At 49.0% G+C, this 18,621-nt stretch overlaps 1 protein-coding gene across 1 annotated transcript; it reads left to right on the top strand.

The window, feature by feature from the left end:
* Positions 1–1,064: 1,064 nt before the first annotated feature.
* LOC104070646 (2-hydroxyacylsphingosine 1-beta-galactosyltransferase-like) lies at positions 1,065–7,003 on the top strand. The gene is made up of 5 exons (XM_009587707.1): positions 1,065–1,910; positions 4,723–4,862; positions 5,040–5,116; positions 5,500–5,719; positions 6,688–7,003. The coding sequence occupies exons 1-5, from the start codon at positions 1,065–1,067 to the stop codon at positions 7,001–7,003; spliced, it is 1,599 nt and encodes a 532-aa protein (XP_009586002.1).
* The last annotated feature ends 11,618 nt before the right edge of the window (positions 7,004–18,621 follow it).

Below are 18,621 nucleotides of genomic sequence, written 5' to 3'. Positions count from 1 at the left end.
GGGGCCATCCAAAATCCACTTATAATTGTTCCCATTGTAACTTCTGCCCCCCACCCCCTTCCTAGCATGTCTGAACTGGGTCCTCAGGACACGGCTCTGCTTCTGACTGTTCCCAAATAATTATCACGTAATTCTTCTCCCAAAATAACATAAGGTGTGGGTGAGGCGCGTTCACTTCCAGTGATGTAGCAACACCCCTTACACAACAGAAATGCTGGGTGTTTCACCAAACTGGGAATGGGACGGCGGACGTAGGAGTGTGACTAAGGGGCGTCAGTGTGCCACGGTGTTGCACGTTATCTCTAGGGCTGCTTTCTGGGTTTGCCTTCTTCCAGTGCATCAGTATCCTGGCACCTGCTTTCCCTTCCCAGCCCTTTCCCCAGAGCTTCCCCATCCTCCCATGGCTGATCCGTGGCTCTCCGTCCAGACCCCTGCTGTGCTCTCTGCGATTCCGGTTCCTCTTAGAGGGTCCTGCTGTGACCTGGGCTCGCTCCCGCCCCATCTGCGCTGAGCAAGGTGGCTTGCCAGCCTTGCGAGGGCCGAAGCCGGAGCGTGCCTCTTGGCCTTCCCACCGGGCTCTGCAGGCCTCCCAGCAAGCTTGCACAGGCATCAAGGGCTCGGAGGGAACCAGCCATTCTGGCTGGGCAGAAATAGAAATGAAATCCAGCTGTGCTGGTTCTGTAGCGGTAACCGGGGATTGAGCAGCGATGTCTCTGCTGATGCTGTGACCCAGCAGAGCTCCTCCAGCCGCTCTCCCTCTCTAACTCTCTGCAAGTCAGTCTTCTAGTTTTTGAGCCTTAAGAGCACAGAGAAGAGGTTTTGAATTTCTGGAAAACTCCCCTGATACACCCTGATATCTGACTGTTTGGGGTTTTTTTTTCTGTGGCTTTTTTTTGTTTATTGTTTTTTGTTGGGGTTTTTTTCCCCAGTGATGAACTGCAGACTGCTCTCCTCTCCCAGCTCATGAGCTTCTGGCTTGCAGCTACAATCTCAGTTGTTAGTTGCCCAAGTACATGACAGAGCATTTCATACTATATTAATGGCATGTTTCTCTCCTTGCAGTGATGAAGATGATGAAGGTGCTACTGTACCCTGCTGCTCTTCTCTTCCTAATGGCTGCGTTCACTCTGGAGCCATCACACTGTGCCAAGGTGCTGATCATGCCCACCATAGTCTTTGACAGCCACTTGCGAGTCTTCATGCGAGTGGCAGAGGCACTGACTGACCGGGGCCATGACCCTGTACTACTTCTTCATGAGGGTCGGGATGTGGAAACCTACCTGCCTGGCTTCCGGGTGCAGAGGTACTGGGGTATCTTCAGCACAGAGAGCGCGGATGCCTGGGTGCAGGAGAAGATAAAGCGTGTCTTCCAAGGGAAGATGACCTCTCTGGAGATGTTCTCCTTTTTGGAGAAGTACCTGGAAAACTGTGACCTGGTGCTGGGAAACTCTACCCTTCTGCAGAAACTCCAGCTTGAGCACTTCGACCTGCTGTTGGTGGACCCCAATGAGATGTGTGGTTTTATCCTAGCCCACATCCTCCATGTCAAATATGCTGTGATCTCCACTGGTTTCTGGTTCCCAGCAGAGATTGGTGCCACTTCCCCCATTGCCTATGTCCCTGAGTTCAACTCCCTGATGACAGACAGGATGGGCTTCTTTGGTAGGACTTGGAATCTCCTAGTCTACATGATCACTCGTGTGGCTACAAAACTGGTCATCCTGCCCAAGTTTGAACGTCTCATGGAGAAGCATGGGGTGGAGCCCAAGACATCCATGTTGGACCTTGTCCATGGAACTAGTCTCTTCTTCCTCTGTAACGATGTGGTGCTGGACTTTCCCCGTCCGACGCTCCCTCATGTTGTTTTCACAGGGGGGATCCTCGCTGAGCCTGCAAAGCCCCTTCCGGTGGTAAGTGCAGGAAAGCTTTGAGCTGTGACTGCACATTAACCTGGGGAGTTATTCAGTGCAAATCTTCTTTTGAAGAACGTTGTAAATGCCCTGAAGCCCCAAGAGTCTGGAAGGCTGCTGTGTTTTGGTGCTTGGGTGCAGCACGGAGACAGGGAGCACTGAGGACTGTGGACAGGGGTTGCAGGGAGGATGTAGAATTAAATTGTCCACCCTGACGCAGGATTTGGCTTCACTGACCATGTGGAAGTCCTACATTGGCAGTGTTGCCCTTGGGACTTGATCATGAGTAGTTTGTTTGTTCCTATACTTGAAGCTGAAATGGGAAGAACAATTGGTCTTCGTTGCTTCATCACTGATTTATGTCAATCCAGAATTTCCTCCTTAATCCTATTTCTCGCAGGGCATTTCTGCCCTCGAGCTTGTAGTCTTCAGAACCCGTAGGAGCTGCACTTGTTCCCTTATCAAATTCAATGTGGAATCCCAAAGTGTGCAAAACTGAAGTGTATCATCCCCTTTTTCTCAAGGTCCAGCCCTGAGGGAAAAATCCCTAGGCATCCCAGAGGCTTTCTCTGGCCTGTATCTCACTATCCCCAGTAATAAATTCAGAGGGACAAGTTCTTAAAGCCTCCAACTGAAGACAATATTGGAATAGAGCAGGACCTGTCTGCCATTCCTCCAATTGCCTTACCACTTTTACAAACACTGGGGGGAAATAGACCTGGATAATGACACTTGGGCAGTCAGGGTGTCCTGACTAAGGGACTGAAACGGAGATAAGGTTCAAGTTTCAAATGATTAAAGGCCTGTCAAGATCTCTGATGGCAGCTAAACATTAGCCAATGTTTTCCAGCTAAAAGGAAAAAGTGAGGTCAGGTGCTTTAGAACAGAAGTTCTCCAGATGTATATGGCTGCACATCACCCTTTCCCATGTGGCACAGCATGCAGGTAATGCAACGCATGTAGGGTGCTCCAAAAGCTGTGTCAGAGAGTGGCTACCTCACGGGTCTTGCAAAACACTGGCTTGGTCCAATCTGGCCGTGTACACACCTGCCTTATAAAGAAGGGAGTTGTTTGCTGGGGCATTACTCATGTGCTTCACAGCTTCCAGAACAGATCCCAGGTGCCTAAGGGAAGAATGATGGAGATAAGTCTGGAGCCCTGCAGTAAGCAGTGGCTGTTGTGCTAGCAGGTAGGCATGTCTATATCCAGGTTACAGAATGGCAGCAGAAGAAAGGGCCTCTGTAGGTCTAGGTGTAGCTTAAAGAATCTCCCATCTGAACTGGAGCAGAGTTATGTAATTAAGGTGTTTATTTCCTCATATTTGAAACACTATGATTGCGAGTTCCTCTAATTAGGACTCCATGAAATATAGATATGTATTTGAGAGATGGTGAGAACTTTTGGTGGTCGACCATGCTTCCCTAGCAACTTTAATGCTGTTTCTGAAAGTCAAATGTTAAGGTCCAATTATAATGGATAATGTAATCATCTGTTTTATGAGTCATTGTACTTTTATATAGAAAAGTAAAACTAGCACTTTCTCTTCTTTAGCAGTTTTTGTGGTTGTATTGCTCAAAGGATGTGAAACTCAAGAGAATGGAGAAACGAAAATCCCTTAGTTGAAAACTTTTTCATTCTTGGTTGTTGGGTTGTTTCAGGGCTTTTTAAGCATTTCTGCAAAGATAGGTTTGAGTCCCTGAAGCATATAACAAAGGACAAATATCCCCAGAGAGTAACACTAAAATGTGCTTTGTAACTTTTCCGTACCATGATCCCCCAACCTGTAGACTACTAATAAGATATTCTGAATTAATCATCCTATTTTTCTCCTTTAATAACAGGAAGAACTATTTTTTTGCCCTTCATGTTCTTCTACGGTGTTTATTTCAAGGAATTATTCATATTCAAAGGCAGATTTTCTGAAACTTGCCTAAAATATTCCTGACTGTGATAGATGGGAAACTTGAAGCAGGACAGAATCCATAATGAGAAACAGGCTCAGCCTAGCCTGGCATAAAAGGGAATAGTTGGTGTTTGCTCCACAGCAGCTCTGGTGGCTGATTTCTTCTCCCTGCAGCCTTCTGGCCCCGGTTGAAAAAGTATGGACTCTGTTCTAGATACACACCTGTTCACGTAGCATTACAGGTAGCCTCTAAATGAAGGACAAACAACTGTATTTTTTGCTGGAGCTGTAGCTACCTCTCTGCCTAGTGACCAAAAACTAAATCTGCTACATGCAAGTAGCTATCAAGGATGGGTAGAAGTCTCCTGACAAGATGGCAAAACCTTCTGCCACCTCCAGGAGCCTTCAATATTGGAGAGTTAGTAGGGAATCTCCAGCGAGATGTTCCCGACTCTGCCTGCGTGATTTCATCTGTTGTATCAGCCTACAGCTAGAGACCTTGACAGGCCTCCTGCCTTTGTGGTGATGGAAAATAGCCTTCTTTTTTTTACTCCAATTTCCTTCTCTGCTCTGGCTGCTCCTATGCGGGCCCTATGTTTTCAGAGCCCTCCTTGCCAAAAATTAATTGCGTTACCTCCAAAGCAGGAGGTAATGCTATGAAATGCAAGTTTTGGACACCTCCCTGCAGAGCTCCCAAGCCCAGCAGATGCTTAAGTAATTTCTGCCTGGCTGGGTGCAGAAATCACAGCGGTTTTAGAGTTCGTTGCCTGGTGAAAACCACGTAGCTTTGTGCTCCAGGTGGATTTGGCTTTATCCTCTCCTCAGACAACTTTCTACTGGCAGAGGCAACAGTGGGAAGGGCCTTTCCCCAACAAGACTTCAAGGCAGCTGTGTGTGTTTTGCCCACAGGGTCTGCGTCTCTGGGTGGAAGCAGCAGATGCGGGTGTTGTTGTTGTCTCCTTTGGCATTGGGATCCGAGCTCTTCGGAGCGATTTGGTGGAGAAGATGGCTGGCGCGTTCGCTCGCCTCCCGCAGAGGGTGGTGTGGAGGTGAGGAGGGAATGGGATTCCTCTTAACTCGAGTTGGATGAAAATAAGTGTTAAGGGGTGATTAATCTCAAAACACAGAATTTGCTTTCCATTTCTTGATCTGATTGAATTTATAATTGTTCTCTGTGTGTTTCTTTTCCCTTTGTTTTTCCCCCCCTCCTTTATTTCCTCCCACAGATACTTTGGGCAAAAGCCAAGAAACCTGGGTGAGAATACGCTGATGATGGGGTGGCTGCCCCAGAACGACCTGTTAGGTAAGGCTGGGCTCTGTGCGTGTGTGTGCCACTAGCAACATCCCTGGAGTTTAGCCCAAACCACAGCAAAGGCGTACAAGGACAACAGCACTTGTGTGGGTCTAAGTCTGTTGCTTGTTGCAAGTCTGATCTGTGCAAAACATGGTCCTCACCTAACGCCTGCTTGAAGCTGCATCTTGGCCCCTATCTCCCTCCTCCTCCAGGCACTACTCGGCAAGTTTTGGGCTGCCAAAAGCCAGGTGTGTTCCCAAAGGGTAACATCCCCTCTGCTCAGCATGCCTGGTTTTCCCTAAACATACATCAATGCTGTGTGTTGCGGAAGCCACCAGTAGCCCTGTTTCAGCATGGAAAACACTGACCTGCTGCCATTTCTTTGCCTGCAGGCCATCCCAACGTGAAAGCCTTCGTCAGCCACTGTGGGATGAACGGTGTATTTGAGGCAATTTATCACGGTGTGCCAGTGGTGGGATTTCCTTTCTATGGGGACCAGTTTGACATCATGACCAGAGTGCAAGCGAAGGGCATGGGTATCCTCATGGACTGGGGCAGAGTAAAAGAAGAGGATCTTTACCAGGCTGTTGTCACAGTTATCTCTGATCCCAGGTGAGGCATCCAAAAGCATCGAGTTCTTCCTGTAGAACAACTATGGTGCAAGCTGTATGTAGGGACCAGCATGTCTTTGCGTTGTCCCCTACGCAGCCTGTGGTGGCTTCTGGACCAAGCAGAGTTGCAAGCATTGCTCAGCTGCCCAGACGTGTTAGTGCCTTGAAATCCTGAGGTGCATCCAGGAGGAGATACTCCATCATTTGCTGTTAGCGTGATCTAGTCCTGTCTGGCTCTGACTGTAATTGTCTTAGAAAGCTGCTGAGGCTCAAACCTCTTCTTCTTTTAATGCCAGCCTGTCATCAGGGAAAGTGAGATCACAACCTCACCTTGGGATCTCCCTGGCCTTGTCCAAACAGCTTTCTGTAGAAACAGTGTGTAGACTGCAGGTAATGCTCCTTCTGTTCCTTCTGACAATCGGATACTCTGCCCTTTCCTAGATCTGCTGCAGCACAGTGACTCAGGGCTCTCACTTTCTAACAGGACACATGCAACTGCTAGTGTTTGAAATGCTGTCCGAGAGCTTCATTTTTTTGTTGGTTTGGTTTGGTTTTGTTAGCTAGTAGGAGCTCCCAACTACTGACCTCAGTGTCGGTTGTTAAGGTGTTGCCACTTGGTACCTTGAAGGATTTGGCCAATCATCAAGCGTGCGACTGTTGCTTGATGCTGGATGAGGTCTTCGGGTGCAAACTCCCCTCAGAAAGCAACGATCCACGTGAACCCACTGAGCAGGGACTTGGGAGCTGAACTGCCGGTCTTGTTAACAAAACGCAAAGTAAATGCACTCGGGTTTGTGCTGCTTTGGCTAACGATTGCCATCAGAGTGGCTTTCAGAGGCAGATCGGGAGAGAATTGTGGAAGGAATTTTCCACTCTTCCAAGGTATCATTTGGGACTTGACACCTCAGACCACTTCTCAGCTATGAAGCTCCTGTCAGAAGGATAACTTCTTGTCTTCTTCCCTTGTAGCTACAGAAAAGCAGCCAAGCTCATCTCAGCTCTGCACCTGGACAGACCGATGCATGCTCTCAATAGGACAGTGTACTGGCTGGAGTACATCCTTCGTCACGATGGGGCACCATATCTTCGCCCTGCTGTCTACGACCTCTCCTTATATGAGTACTTCTGCCTGGACATCTTGGCTCTTCTCTTGCTGTGTCTGGCCAGTATTGGATTCGTCCTCTACAAATCTGTGGTGTGGTGCAGAAGGAAGGGGGCCAGCCCGGTGTATCAGAACGGCAATTGCATGAAAGGCCACTTCACAGAAGAGAAGAAATTGCAGTAGTGGCTCAGCATGTTCCAGGGCACATCCCGTCACTGTGAAGCGAACTGCTGCTGTGCCAAGAAATGTACGGCACGCAGGCACGGAGAGAGCTGAAAGATCAGCAGGTCTGGATGAGAAGAGTATGGGGAGGGAGGAGTATTGCAAAGTCCTGCGTGCACACCTCTGTGTACAGCACCTGTGGGCGTGGGCGCAAATTCAGGCATGGGTGGAAGCACTTGGCCAGGACGCTGGGAATGGGGCATGGGTAGATAGACTTCCAGGGAGGAGTGCAAGTTGTTCCCTTTTTATTGCACGTTGGTTTAGATGCTGGTGTTGCTCTTCTGGCTTTTTGGATCTCCAAGGAGGCTCTGGAGGTAGGAATAGCATTTCATGTATGACAGACACCGTTTCTCCTCTGCCTTGTTACCAGGAGCCCCAGGAGTCAGGATTCCTTTATGTGCAGGTGAGGACCTGTGGCAGAGCTGTGGACAGGGAAGGGCACTGAAAGTATCATCTACAAGAGAATGAAATTTGTCTGTTTTAAGTTCTGTGGGTAAATACTGTTCTTCCTGCTTCCATCAACCCTCTGCAATCCTGTTTGTGTTTGAGCTAAGTTATTATTTTTTTTAAATAAAGTTATTCTTTCCCCTGTGTGGCAGTTGTCTCAAGATGTTGTTCAAGCAAGATTAAAGCGCTTTTTCTTCTTGTCACTGCTGCTACAGTCTCCACGTACCTCTGGATCCCTACAAACCTCTGTCAGCAACTCGTTTTGGTCTTCCCACAGGGTTTCAAGCAGTGCCTTCCCTCCTCTGCCAGCATGTGACACACCCATGCCCGTGGAGTCTCCAAACCTGTGATAAAAGAAGAATTTGGAACAGATGCAAGTGCCAGGACCACAGGAAGAGCAGGCAGCAGCTCAGAGAGCTGGTCATAGGCAATGGGCCATACAGCTCATTTATAGAAGCAACAAGCTCTGCTCTTTCTGAAGAAAATAGAAATGCCCACTCATTTCAATGTGAACAAGCATACTGTTGCCCCACTTGGGGACATGGTATGGAGCGATACCCACGTGTTTCTGCTCACCCCGGGCTCTAAGGCAAACCCATGCTCGGGTGCAATTGCACAACCCACCCGCAGCATTGGCTAATGGTCCAACTGGTGATGCCCCATGCCAAGGGTTGAGGGCTCTGCTCCATGTTCTCAGCTGGGGCTATAGCAGTGCTGGACAAGCTGGAGAGCAACCTCATTACCACAGCTGCCCTTGCGTGGTGTTTCCAGGCTCTGCTCTTGTTTGTTATTGCATGTGTTTCTCTTTCCAGATGAAAGGCACATTGCCATGTGCAACCTAGTGAACAGCAGTTTGGCTGGGCTCCTGGGGTGCTCTGAGTTGGGACAATGCCCAGCTCTGACTCGGTGGCTCCTCTCAGGCTCAGCAGTGCTGCCTTCCCTCCTCAACCCTCAGCTTGCAGAGGGGCTGCTGTGACGGCAGCTTTGGATGAGAATCTCATTTGCTATAGAGGACAGATGAGAAGAGCCCATAGATCTAAGCTGGGACCTGTAACTATCCCATGGCAGAAATTGCTCTTCCTGGAGTTTCTTGCTGCCTCCTGGGATGCCCAAGCCTGACCATGGTCAGTGGTGGGCATCACAATCCATCAGTCTTGCTCTGTAGCAGTTCCACGTGGCTTCATGCCGTCTGAGCTGAGGATGTGGAGTCTAATTGTCCCCAGCGGGGCATGGAGGGAGATCGGAGCAAGGTGAATTGCTAACAGATAGTAGGGGAAAAGCAGGGGTTGTAGATAAGTGGTAGAAACGCTGGGTACCTGACGCCTTTCTGCCTGCAAGTTGAAATTTAAAGATTGAGGTTTGGGGATTTTTTTGGGGGGAAAAAATGTATTAGCACAAGTTTTGCAGCATGCCTGCCCATTGCCAGTTGCACTATGGTGGCTTTGTTGTTATCTCCTAGCAGACGAGTGTGGACAAGGGGGTGGAGGTGGCACATTTTGCTCAGTTCTTTGTCATCTCTGGGGTGGAAGAAGGAGATCATTACTGCTGCCTACGTGAGAGTTTGGCTATTTAAATTAGGCTGAATATAGCAGGTGAGTTGGGAAGCTTCTGGCTTGGTGACAGCGTTGGATTGCTTTGAACTTAAAGAGAAGAAAGAAGAGCCAGAGGACAAATGCAGCATGTTTGCAAACTGATGCCTCAGTTGAGTGGCTTGTCTCCAGCCCTCACAGCCCGGCCTTGTGGCAAAACATGCTGGAGGCAAGGGGCTGCTTCACTTTGGCTGTGCCCCACAGCAGTCATCTCTGGCCTCGAAGGAGCTCCAGGAGACGGTACCAGCATCAGCCTTGCCCAGCAAAATCCTCCAGGCCAGATGCAGTTCACCAGTGCTGGCACTGCAGAGGAAACGGGCACTGTGGTCTGATGGGGCCATGTTGTTTTGCTTGCAAGTAAAAAAGCAGAGAGAGATATTTGAGACCCAAGGAGCATGTGTGGGCTTACAGAGACGTGAGTCTATTTTCCAGCTTACTGAGGACACCACCTTCTTGCTCTTCACGGTTTCAGAAAGAAGTTCAAGCCAGCACCACATGCAGCATTAGCATGTTGTCTCCTCTCAGATATGTCCTTAACTCCTTGAGCTTTTCATGACTACTTTCATTTCGAAATGTGTAGCAGAGTTAGGAGGTATGTCCATCCAGGGAACCAAAATATATATAATGTATTAAAAAATTATTCAACAATTTGGTGAGAACTACTTTTAATGGAGTAAAGCACAAACCTGCTCAAGATCCTGTGAGAAAGAAGCGGACGTTCAAAAAGCATTGCTGAAGTGAAAAGTCTTCCCCAGGAAAAGCTGTGTACGGGCTTAGAAACTGTCAGGAGCCATTCTTTGAGTTATGGGGGACGGGTTCTGGAAGTATTTGGATATACTCATTAAAGATGAGGACTCCTCTATTTTTTTCCAGCTTTATTCCTGTCCTCTGTAAATCTTCTCTCTTCCTATTAAATGCGTAGCTTTCTCTCTTCACTTTTCTCCTTGTTATTCTTTCAGTATTGAATACAGAAGGAAAGTATAACAAAGCCTTAAGCTAGTTATTAAGTTCAATTATGAATAATGAGTAGCCTGTCACACACATTAAAAGCCTTGGTGGGGGAAGGGATGTCGGTGAGCCTTATCCTTCAGGCAGCTCTGCCTTCAGCTTGGTACCCGATCTCTGGGAAAGGTGCCTTTCGATTACCGTGTGCCCTCCCCTTTCACAGGCACTGAGGCGGGCAGGTAGGGCTCTGGCATAACTTAGGAAATTAAAACTGTGGTTTATGAGGAAGCAAGCAGGGAACAAGGCTTTCCCTCCCCCCGCCCCAAGGAAAAGTAGGACATGAGTCAATACTTTTCAGAGGGCTGAAGAGGCCTCACCCAGGAGCTGCAACCCCAGCTGAGCCCTGCGCAGTGCAAAGCTGCCCTCCTGCCCCTCCTGGCAAGGCACGGGGCAGCCGGAGCGGGATGCCGAAACACCACCAGTCTCGCTACTGCATGCAAAACTCCCTGCGAGGGCCCTGAGCAGCTCCCCGGGCAGGGAGGCGTTTGGGGCGCGCGTGAGCCAGCTTTTCAGGTTTGCCCAGCCCCGGCAGCTCCTTGCAAACCTGCTCAACGCATGAGCACGGCAGCCCTGCGAGCGGGAGCCATCCCAGCGTTTGAGACACCCTGGGTTTGCAAATGAGCATATTTTCCAGTCGATGGCCATGCAGCTCTGGCCGCACCCTGGGCTGGGGGCAGCACCTCTGCTGGGAGAAGCTCCTTGCTGGTGACAGCGAAGGGGTGAAGCCACATGCTCGCACCGCTCCTGTTGCAACCCCTCTCTTAGGCCAGCGTCAGTGGCCGTACCACTGCTGGAGCACACAGCGGGGCCTGGCGCTGCCTCAAATGCTGCTCTCCTGCAGGACTTTGCAAACAGCTAATAAGCTACTGCTGCTTCATCCCCAGTGCTTTTGTACGTGGGAGGGTCCTCGCACGTCCCCCTGGCAGCATCCCTCCCGGGGAGCCTGTTCGTGGGCCCCAGCCGGGCCACGTCAGCTCCACGGCTGGTTTTTCTAGTCTGGTAAGGTGGTGGCACCAAACTGTGTCAACAAAATTTGGCTAATAAAGAGGAGCCGTCTCCCTCTACAGGTGAGTGTGAAATCGCTCCAGTTGAGAGAGGAAAGTCTCAGGGAGGACGGGCTCCTCGAAGACGATGATTTTGACTCACCCCACCATTAAATGACTGAGCAAAGAGGACCTCCGTGCCAGGAAACCCTTCTCTTTGGCTGATGCAGGGACCTGTGTGGCTCAGCACCAGCCACTCACCCCCGATGGGCAGGCTCTGCCCACGGACCTCTCCCTTGTGGTCTCCATGCACCTCTTTGATGCTCTTGAGATTGTGGGCAATGCCTTCCTCTGATGCTTCCACATTGCAAATATTTCCCACAGAGGAAGGGAATGAGCCCAGGCTCTGTGGGTGTCCAGTCCCAGCCGTGGCCATTTGCCATCGAGACCACTGCTGGAGTAGTTAAGTCCCCCTGTCCCCGCAGGGACCTCCTTGGGGCTGTGTGATGGCAGGTGCAGCTGCGCAGCAGGGCTTGCCCCTGATACCTATAGCCACCCCTGTTCCCAGGAGCAGGGAATTATCAGACTGGTGCAAAGGTCCCAACTCTGATTTATTTGAGGACGGAGGTTTCCTTGGAGGGGTGAGCTGTATTTCAGCGGTGGGGATTACCTGGCTCACCAGCTGCGTGGCAGGGGCCGGAGTGTTTCAGGCTGCTGGAGTTACAAGTCATCTCCAGGCAGTAGCTATTTTCCACTGTGGTGCCAACCCAAGGGGCAACATGTGGGAAGGGATGTTCCAAAATAAAGCACTGCTCTCCCCAGCATCAGTCTGCAGGTTGCTATTCCTCATTCCTGGCAGAGAAAAGCCAGCTGCTAAGCTTGGCACAAGCTCCCAGCAAGGTGCATAAGGGACAAAGTGACACAAGCCACCAGCGGTGCCCGACAGGAGTACTCCCACTGTCCCGCCTAGGCAGTGGTGTCAGGCAGGGATGGGAGATGGAGGCGAGCTGCAGAGCAGCAGCAGGCGTGGTGGCACGGGGGCTCCTCTGTGGTTGGCTTACAGCAAAAGCCTGCTTGGTCACACTCTGTGGGACCCTGCAGCAGCACCTCCTCGGGTGGTCTGTTCCATCTCCTGGCACTGGAAGTGAAAGAAATTCCACCTGAAAATAGGGCAAAATTTTTGGACAGTGAGCTGATGAATTTTTGGCAGGCTTTAGTGGATGCACTGACACTTTTGGGCTTGTAAATCAGATTTGGTGCCTTTCAGAGAGGAGAGATGTAGCATGAATTACAGGTCACAATGTGCATCATCCTAGGGGTGCAGGGGCTATGTGAATGAGCTACTCCTTGTTGGGGTGCAGGAAGGACCAGCTGCTCTGCGAGGCTCAGGGAGCCCAGTGTGATGGTGAGGTCAGTGGGGCAGCACCTCCTCGCCAGGGCCAGCCAAACCGCAGGATGGGGGAAGCTCATGCAGGGCCCTGACATTCACAGCAGCCCCTGCTTGTCTGGAGAGCGAAGGAAGCGGGTCCCGAAGGCAGTGCAATGGAAAGCAGCTGTCCTCCCGGGCGCTCAGGCAAGGCATGATCTCAAACAACAGGAAGACCCATGGTCCCTCCCAAGCTGTGCTTTGGAAGGGATCCCCGAAGGCTTGCAAATGCCAGGGAGACGTTATACACCCCACGGGTGCTCCTGCAGCACCCAGCCGGCCGGGAGCTGGGCACTGTGCCTTTCAGGACAGCTGAGGGCAGCCAATTGCTCCTAATAGCTGACGGGTCTATCGGGGTTCAGGAAGCTCCTCCTTCCTCTCTCAGCCTCTTGCTCAGGGGCTGCTGCCGGGCAAGATCCCTCTCACGCTCCAGCTGAGCCTGTTTACCCCCAGCAGGGCCACTCTACCTGCTATAAAAGACTCTCGGTGGGATGCAGCTGGGGCTCCTTCCTTCTCAGCTTCTTGAGTTACCCTTGGTGGTGCCTGTAGCAGTAATGGCTGTATAGCAATCTTCTTAAGGAAAACTTTTGAATTATTATTTAATAATAAATTTGTACCAGTGCTATGGTAGCGATGTTGTTGACTAACCTAATCTCCATCTCCTCTGAATTCAGTTATACGTACTCTTGTAAGGCAAGCTCTTCTGAGATCAAACCATGTGCTGACATAAAACTCAGCACTCTCAGTAGAGAGCTTTGCAGAGTTGAGTTTTCTTCTGTTATCAGTAATCCTGGAAGACCAGAGTGATCCTGCTTGATCGGGAAGAGGTAAGTGTGCTCAAAATTATATGTAGAACCATTTAGCAGTAATTCAAAGGAAACAAGATGACTTTTTGTTTTTATGAAATCTGAGAGAACAAGGAAGCTTGGAGGAGTTACTGAAAACAGAATGGTAGCGTTCATGATATGGGTAAGGGCAGCCCCATATATCTAATGTCTGCTCTTAGAAAAGTATGTTAAGTAATAGAAGAAGAATAGCTAAACCATTCTTGAAAGCCACACAGATTAAACAGAGAAAAAAAGATAGAAACAATATTACATGCTCGGCGAGTAGTAAACTCAGTGTTATAACCCCAATGATATGAGTTCAACAGAGGCTTCAGCTGGAGTTAAACTTCAGTGCCCTTCATGCAAAGCTTCGGGTGAGGTGATCTATCAGTTCAAGCAATGGTAATGCTGGATTTTGGACTCTAGGCAGGAAAACATTAATGGCTGTGCCCTCAACTCACTAATGAAGTGCATAGGCTGCTATGAAGGCCAGTCTTTTTAAAATCTCTATTAACTGGGAAGAAGGGTTGAATGGTTAATTTTCATTAAAACTAAACTGGCAAGAAGCTAAGGGCCTCAGCAAGAACAAAAGACAGAGACTGGTGAAAGGTGATCCTAAAAATGAATTGCGTTGCTCTCTTTTCTCTTGCGCTTGCCCCCTGGATCAGCACACTGAGGGATGGTGCTAAAGACATATTTTGGCAGGAGATGAGTGAACAAAGCTGAAAGTAACTACAGATAGTAAAAAATTGGCTGAATTAGGATCTGACCTGGAGGCATCTCAGACGAAGTCTGAAATAATTAATTGTAAGCAGCGTGGCTGGGGTGGGAAGTTACAAGTAGCACAGGGCTGGAGCCAGCAGGGAGGAGAGCCCTTCCAGCCGTGTGCGAGCCCGTGCGCTGTGCTGCTGCCCGCAACTGCTAACAGTGAAAATATCCCCCTTCTTGTTCCAGGTCTGGCCTTCAGAGCCATGTTCTTGTTTCAGAAGAAACATGTTTTTATCATACCCCCACGTCCAGACCTGTGCGTATTCCCTCATGCCTCGGCTCTGGATGCAAAGCTGCTTTCTCATTCAGCCTTAGCTCCTCTGCGTCAAACGGGCCACCCTTTCCTGCCTGTAGTTTGGGTTAGGAAGCGGGGAGGACCTGAAGAAACAACTGCAGACCTTTTGAGCAGCACGCAGACACCTTTCACAGTTGCAACAACTCATGATGACAATTTGGTTGATTACAACCCATCCATGGTTTGTCAGGACTGCCCAGTAGCAAATGGAGCACATACATTGTAAGAAGAGGTTGAGTCTGATCAGGGAAGTTGTATTACAGTAAGCCTTGCACCGAATGGGTTGAAAAAATCCCAAAGGCTTGAAGACTGGCCTCCTTCACAGGTCGTACCTTGCCAACCAAGGAATCCTCTGACTGTATCAGTTCAGTGCTGGATAAAGGAGCACGGGCTCTCATTAGCAGGACTTTCCAAAGACGTTTCACGAGGCGTTCTCCAAAAAGCTGCAAAAAAGAAGGCAAGTAGCTGGCAGTGGTGAGCAAAGCTTTACCAGGGATCAAAATAGTCCCCGAGACAGAATCAAGTAGGATGAATGCTATTTTATTTTATTTTATTTTATTTTTGTAAAAAGGCAGAAATGAGCACTTTCTGCTCTGTTACAGAAATAGAATTTTAGTCCCACTTCTGTAGCCAGCGGGTTTTACAAAGCAAAGTGCTGAACTTTCATTTTGCTCTCTCAACTTTGCCTGGGACTGGCAAATAGAACAAGACTCTGCAGCTATGATAGACTTCAACTGGAGAAAGAGGTGATGTTTTGTGTGTCTGGTGTTGGTGTAACTTCTACTAACTGTAAGTTAGTGCCCCTGCTTCTCAGGGCTTTGGTGCAGGAGAACGATGGAGAGGGGCCGACATAGAGCCATTGACAAGGCCTGGCTGTGTGAATGACTCTGGGGATAATCTGTTTGGCTTAGCAAAGGAGAAGGTGCTGAAAATGCAGGGTGGAGAGCTCTTACACACCGTAACCAACGTAGGCAACAACTCATGATGACAATTTGGTTAATGCAATGATGTTGTTATTGTGCTGTGGTTTATTTTACTCTTGTTTAAAGCACCAAACCTGTTCTAGCTGAGAAATTCTGAATGTTGTTTTGTACAAAGTCTGTCTTTAATGAACAGTTCAGAAAACACTAATACGTACAGGCATGAATGTGTATAGGTGTTTTTTTAAACTCAGCCTGAGCTTTGATACTTCTGTGATAAAGATGTAGCTGATCAGGTTGTTTAAAGGACACCCTCGATCTTAATCAGAAGTCCTTCAACAGGATTTTTGTACATGTCTTTGTTCAAGAACTTGTTAGGTAGTCAGACTGGTCTCCTTCAGCTTCTGAATTTTCAGCTGTGAAAACAGACATTGATGAATTGAATTGACAAATTCTTTACCAATCTCAGGTTCTCTGGATTCTGCACGTGTATTCAACTGTTGTTTTCAGAACAAAGTTTGAAGACATAGCAACTCTAGGCAAAATCCTAGCTCCTCACTTAATGCACTTGTCTTAATCACTGTTTCCAAACACCAGTTGGCCTACTTACAGGCTTCAAAGAACAAAAGGTTTTGTAGATGGTACATGCTACCACAAAGCCAAGAAGAAAGCTCCTTAGAGGTGATTTTCATCACTGGCATTTCAAATAGGATTTGTAACCCTTAGCTTAGAGCTGTGATAGCATTCATCCGAAGGGTGATTGCAGATTATGACATTTTTGGGTTAATAGCTCTTGATGTCACCATCATTTTGTTTAACCCTTAGGACATTAGCTATCCCTTATGTTATTTTCTCTTTGGAGATGTTTCACAGTGGTAAGAGCAACTAGGTCAGAGAGTGAGGTATAACTTGGAGCACTAGTAAGGACTCCAAATAGTCCCTTCTGAGCATCCTCATCCTCCCATTTAGTGGGTCTGCTTTGGTTTTGTCCTGTTTGGGAAATGCTGTCTTGCCTGGCAGGGGGAAGGTGGTCCCGTCCAGCGTGTTCCCCAGAAACAGTCTTTTAGAGTACATGTGCATCAAGGAGACAATGCTTTGGCTAGCTCTATGCAAAATTATTCTAAAATGTCCAACTTTCTTGATCATCATTCACATCTTTCAGAAGGACCATGCCAAAACAGTGTACAGACATGAGGGCTGCTTCTCATGGCTGTATCTTGCCAGGGTAAAGAAGAGATGTTATTGCTGAGCTGTGTCTCTTAAGGACTGCCAGTCAAACGCCATTTGGGGAGCTGCAAGGAAGGACTATTTCCTCTGGTACTGTGAAGAATTTGAACCTAAACTGTTTGTATCAGCCTATTTGGGTACGCTTGCAAGGAAATGCAGCTGACCTAAGACTGGGGAAGCAGAAGGAAGATGGATAGACTGCTTGCAAGGAGCAGGGGATCCTCTCTTCTCCCTGGGCCTGAGGGCCCTGCTTCTCCAGGGGAGGAGAGCTAACAGCTCAGGAGTCTCAGGAAGGAGCACAGCCAGTCTCCTGCCTGCTCTTGCTTTTGGGGAGTGAAGGGCTCTGCTCAGTGGGTGATGCCTCCCTGCGCTTTCGCGGGCTTTTGCTCCCCTCTAATGGCCAAAGAGCTGAGAGCCCCTTTGCTGGAGACCATGGTGTCGTGGGCTCTGGTGACTGTGCTAGCAGACCTGTGAGGCACCGAGCCGACTTCAGCTCCAGGCAGGCTCGGGGGTTACCGAGCACTGCACTGAGCACGGCGCCAGCATCTCCCCAGCTCTTCCTGCAGCTCCAATTGCTGGGTTTTACCCCCCTTGTTTTCTGTTCCACCTCCCAAGAAATGCACCTGTGTCGCGGCGGGGCAATGCAGGCAAATCGGTAAATCTGCACAGGTCTCAGAGTCTTCCCTGAGTCAGCGCCACCTCCTGCCTGCACCGCTTACTGAAGCTCTCTACCTTTGACGCCCGCACTGCAGCTCTGCCCTCTCGTTGGAACAAGTCCTGCCCACTGCCTGGGTTTTACCTGAACCAGCTATAAACAGCCTTTTGCAGACTGGTGTTTATGAGGCCTCAATCTACGCAAAAATGCATGTGTTTGTGCTCAGAGCTTTGGCTTTCAAAGAGCTATGCTATTTATTGTGTGGCATTACCTGCTGTTGCCCTTTTTAAAAAAAGCTCTGCCCACGTTTGAAATGCCAGAAAATGTAAATAATATCTCTTTTTTTTGTCAGCAGTTGCATCTAGGGGTTATTATAGAATCATAGAATAGTTTGGGTTGGAAGGGACCTTTAAAGGTCATCTAGTCCACCCCCCCTGCCATGGGCAGGGACATCTTCAACTCGATCAGGTTGCTCAGAGCCCCGTCCAACCTGGCCTCGAATGTTTCCAGGGATGGAGCATCTACCACCTCTCTGGGCAACCTGTTCCAGTGTCTCACCACTTTTGTGGGCATAAGCTTTGCATTAGCTGAATGTAAGCCTAACAGGCCAGGGTAATTCCTCCAGCATCTTCTGTTGAGCTCTTTGCTGCAATATGTGTTAAACCTAGGTTGCTTTCCAGAGTCAGGGAGTCATCCAGGAAAGAAAGTTTGTTCCCTTACCATTTTTTCCCACCTCTTAAACCTACTTAAACCAAACTACAGTATGTGTAACAAAATCATGGCTTACCTGCCATGCCACCTCTGTTGGCATCAAAAAGGTTAAAAGATATTTTGATCAAGAGCAGAAGGATTGTTCTTGGTTTTCATAGTGTGGTCAGTGTGGTGGAGAAGCTGCCCCTGGGAGGGCCCGTGTATGATACCATATTCTCTGCAGTCAAGAGGGACATATGGAATCAGGGAGTTATCCTAAGCCTTGATGAAAGCTTGCAGTGCTTGTGCAAGGAGATCCCGCAGTGGCTTCCACTGTGCTCTGATGTGTAAACCACAAGTAAGAATCACAGGCAGTATGACAAGCTGATTTGGAGGTGATTATATGCCATCTTGGCCTGCTCACCCTTGCCTCCTGTGCAGAAAACTGGCTGTCCTCTGCACTGGTGGGGACGGCAGCGTAGTTCAGACCAGCGTGGGTCTGTCCGAGCGAGGCTGGCTTTATGTTCACTCTCTCTTGTCCTGCAGAGACTGTCAGGGCTCTCTTATTTAAGGCCAGCCTCAACTGGCATATCCTACCTGGATTAAAATAAATAAATAAAATATTTTTTAAAAATCAACTACTCTGCCTCCTTGTTTCCATGCCCCCACCTGTGCGGAGCGGGTAGGTAATTGGTCACAGTACAGCTACAGAGTCAGCTAGCCAACGAGCAGGTGAAGACCTTGGTG

This window comes from Fulmarus glacialis, unplaced genomic scaffold (assembly GCF_000690835.1).
Source record: "Fulmarus glacialis isolate BGI_N327 unplaced genomic scaffold, ASM69083v1 scaffold45071, whole genome shotgun sequence".
Taxonomy (NCBI): Eukaryota; Metazoa; Chordata; class Aves; order Procellariiformes; family Procellariidae; genus Fulmarus; species Fulmarus glacialis.
This window is presented reverse-complemented; position numbering and strand designations above follow the sequence as displayed.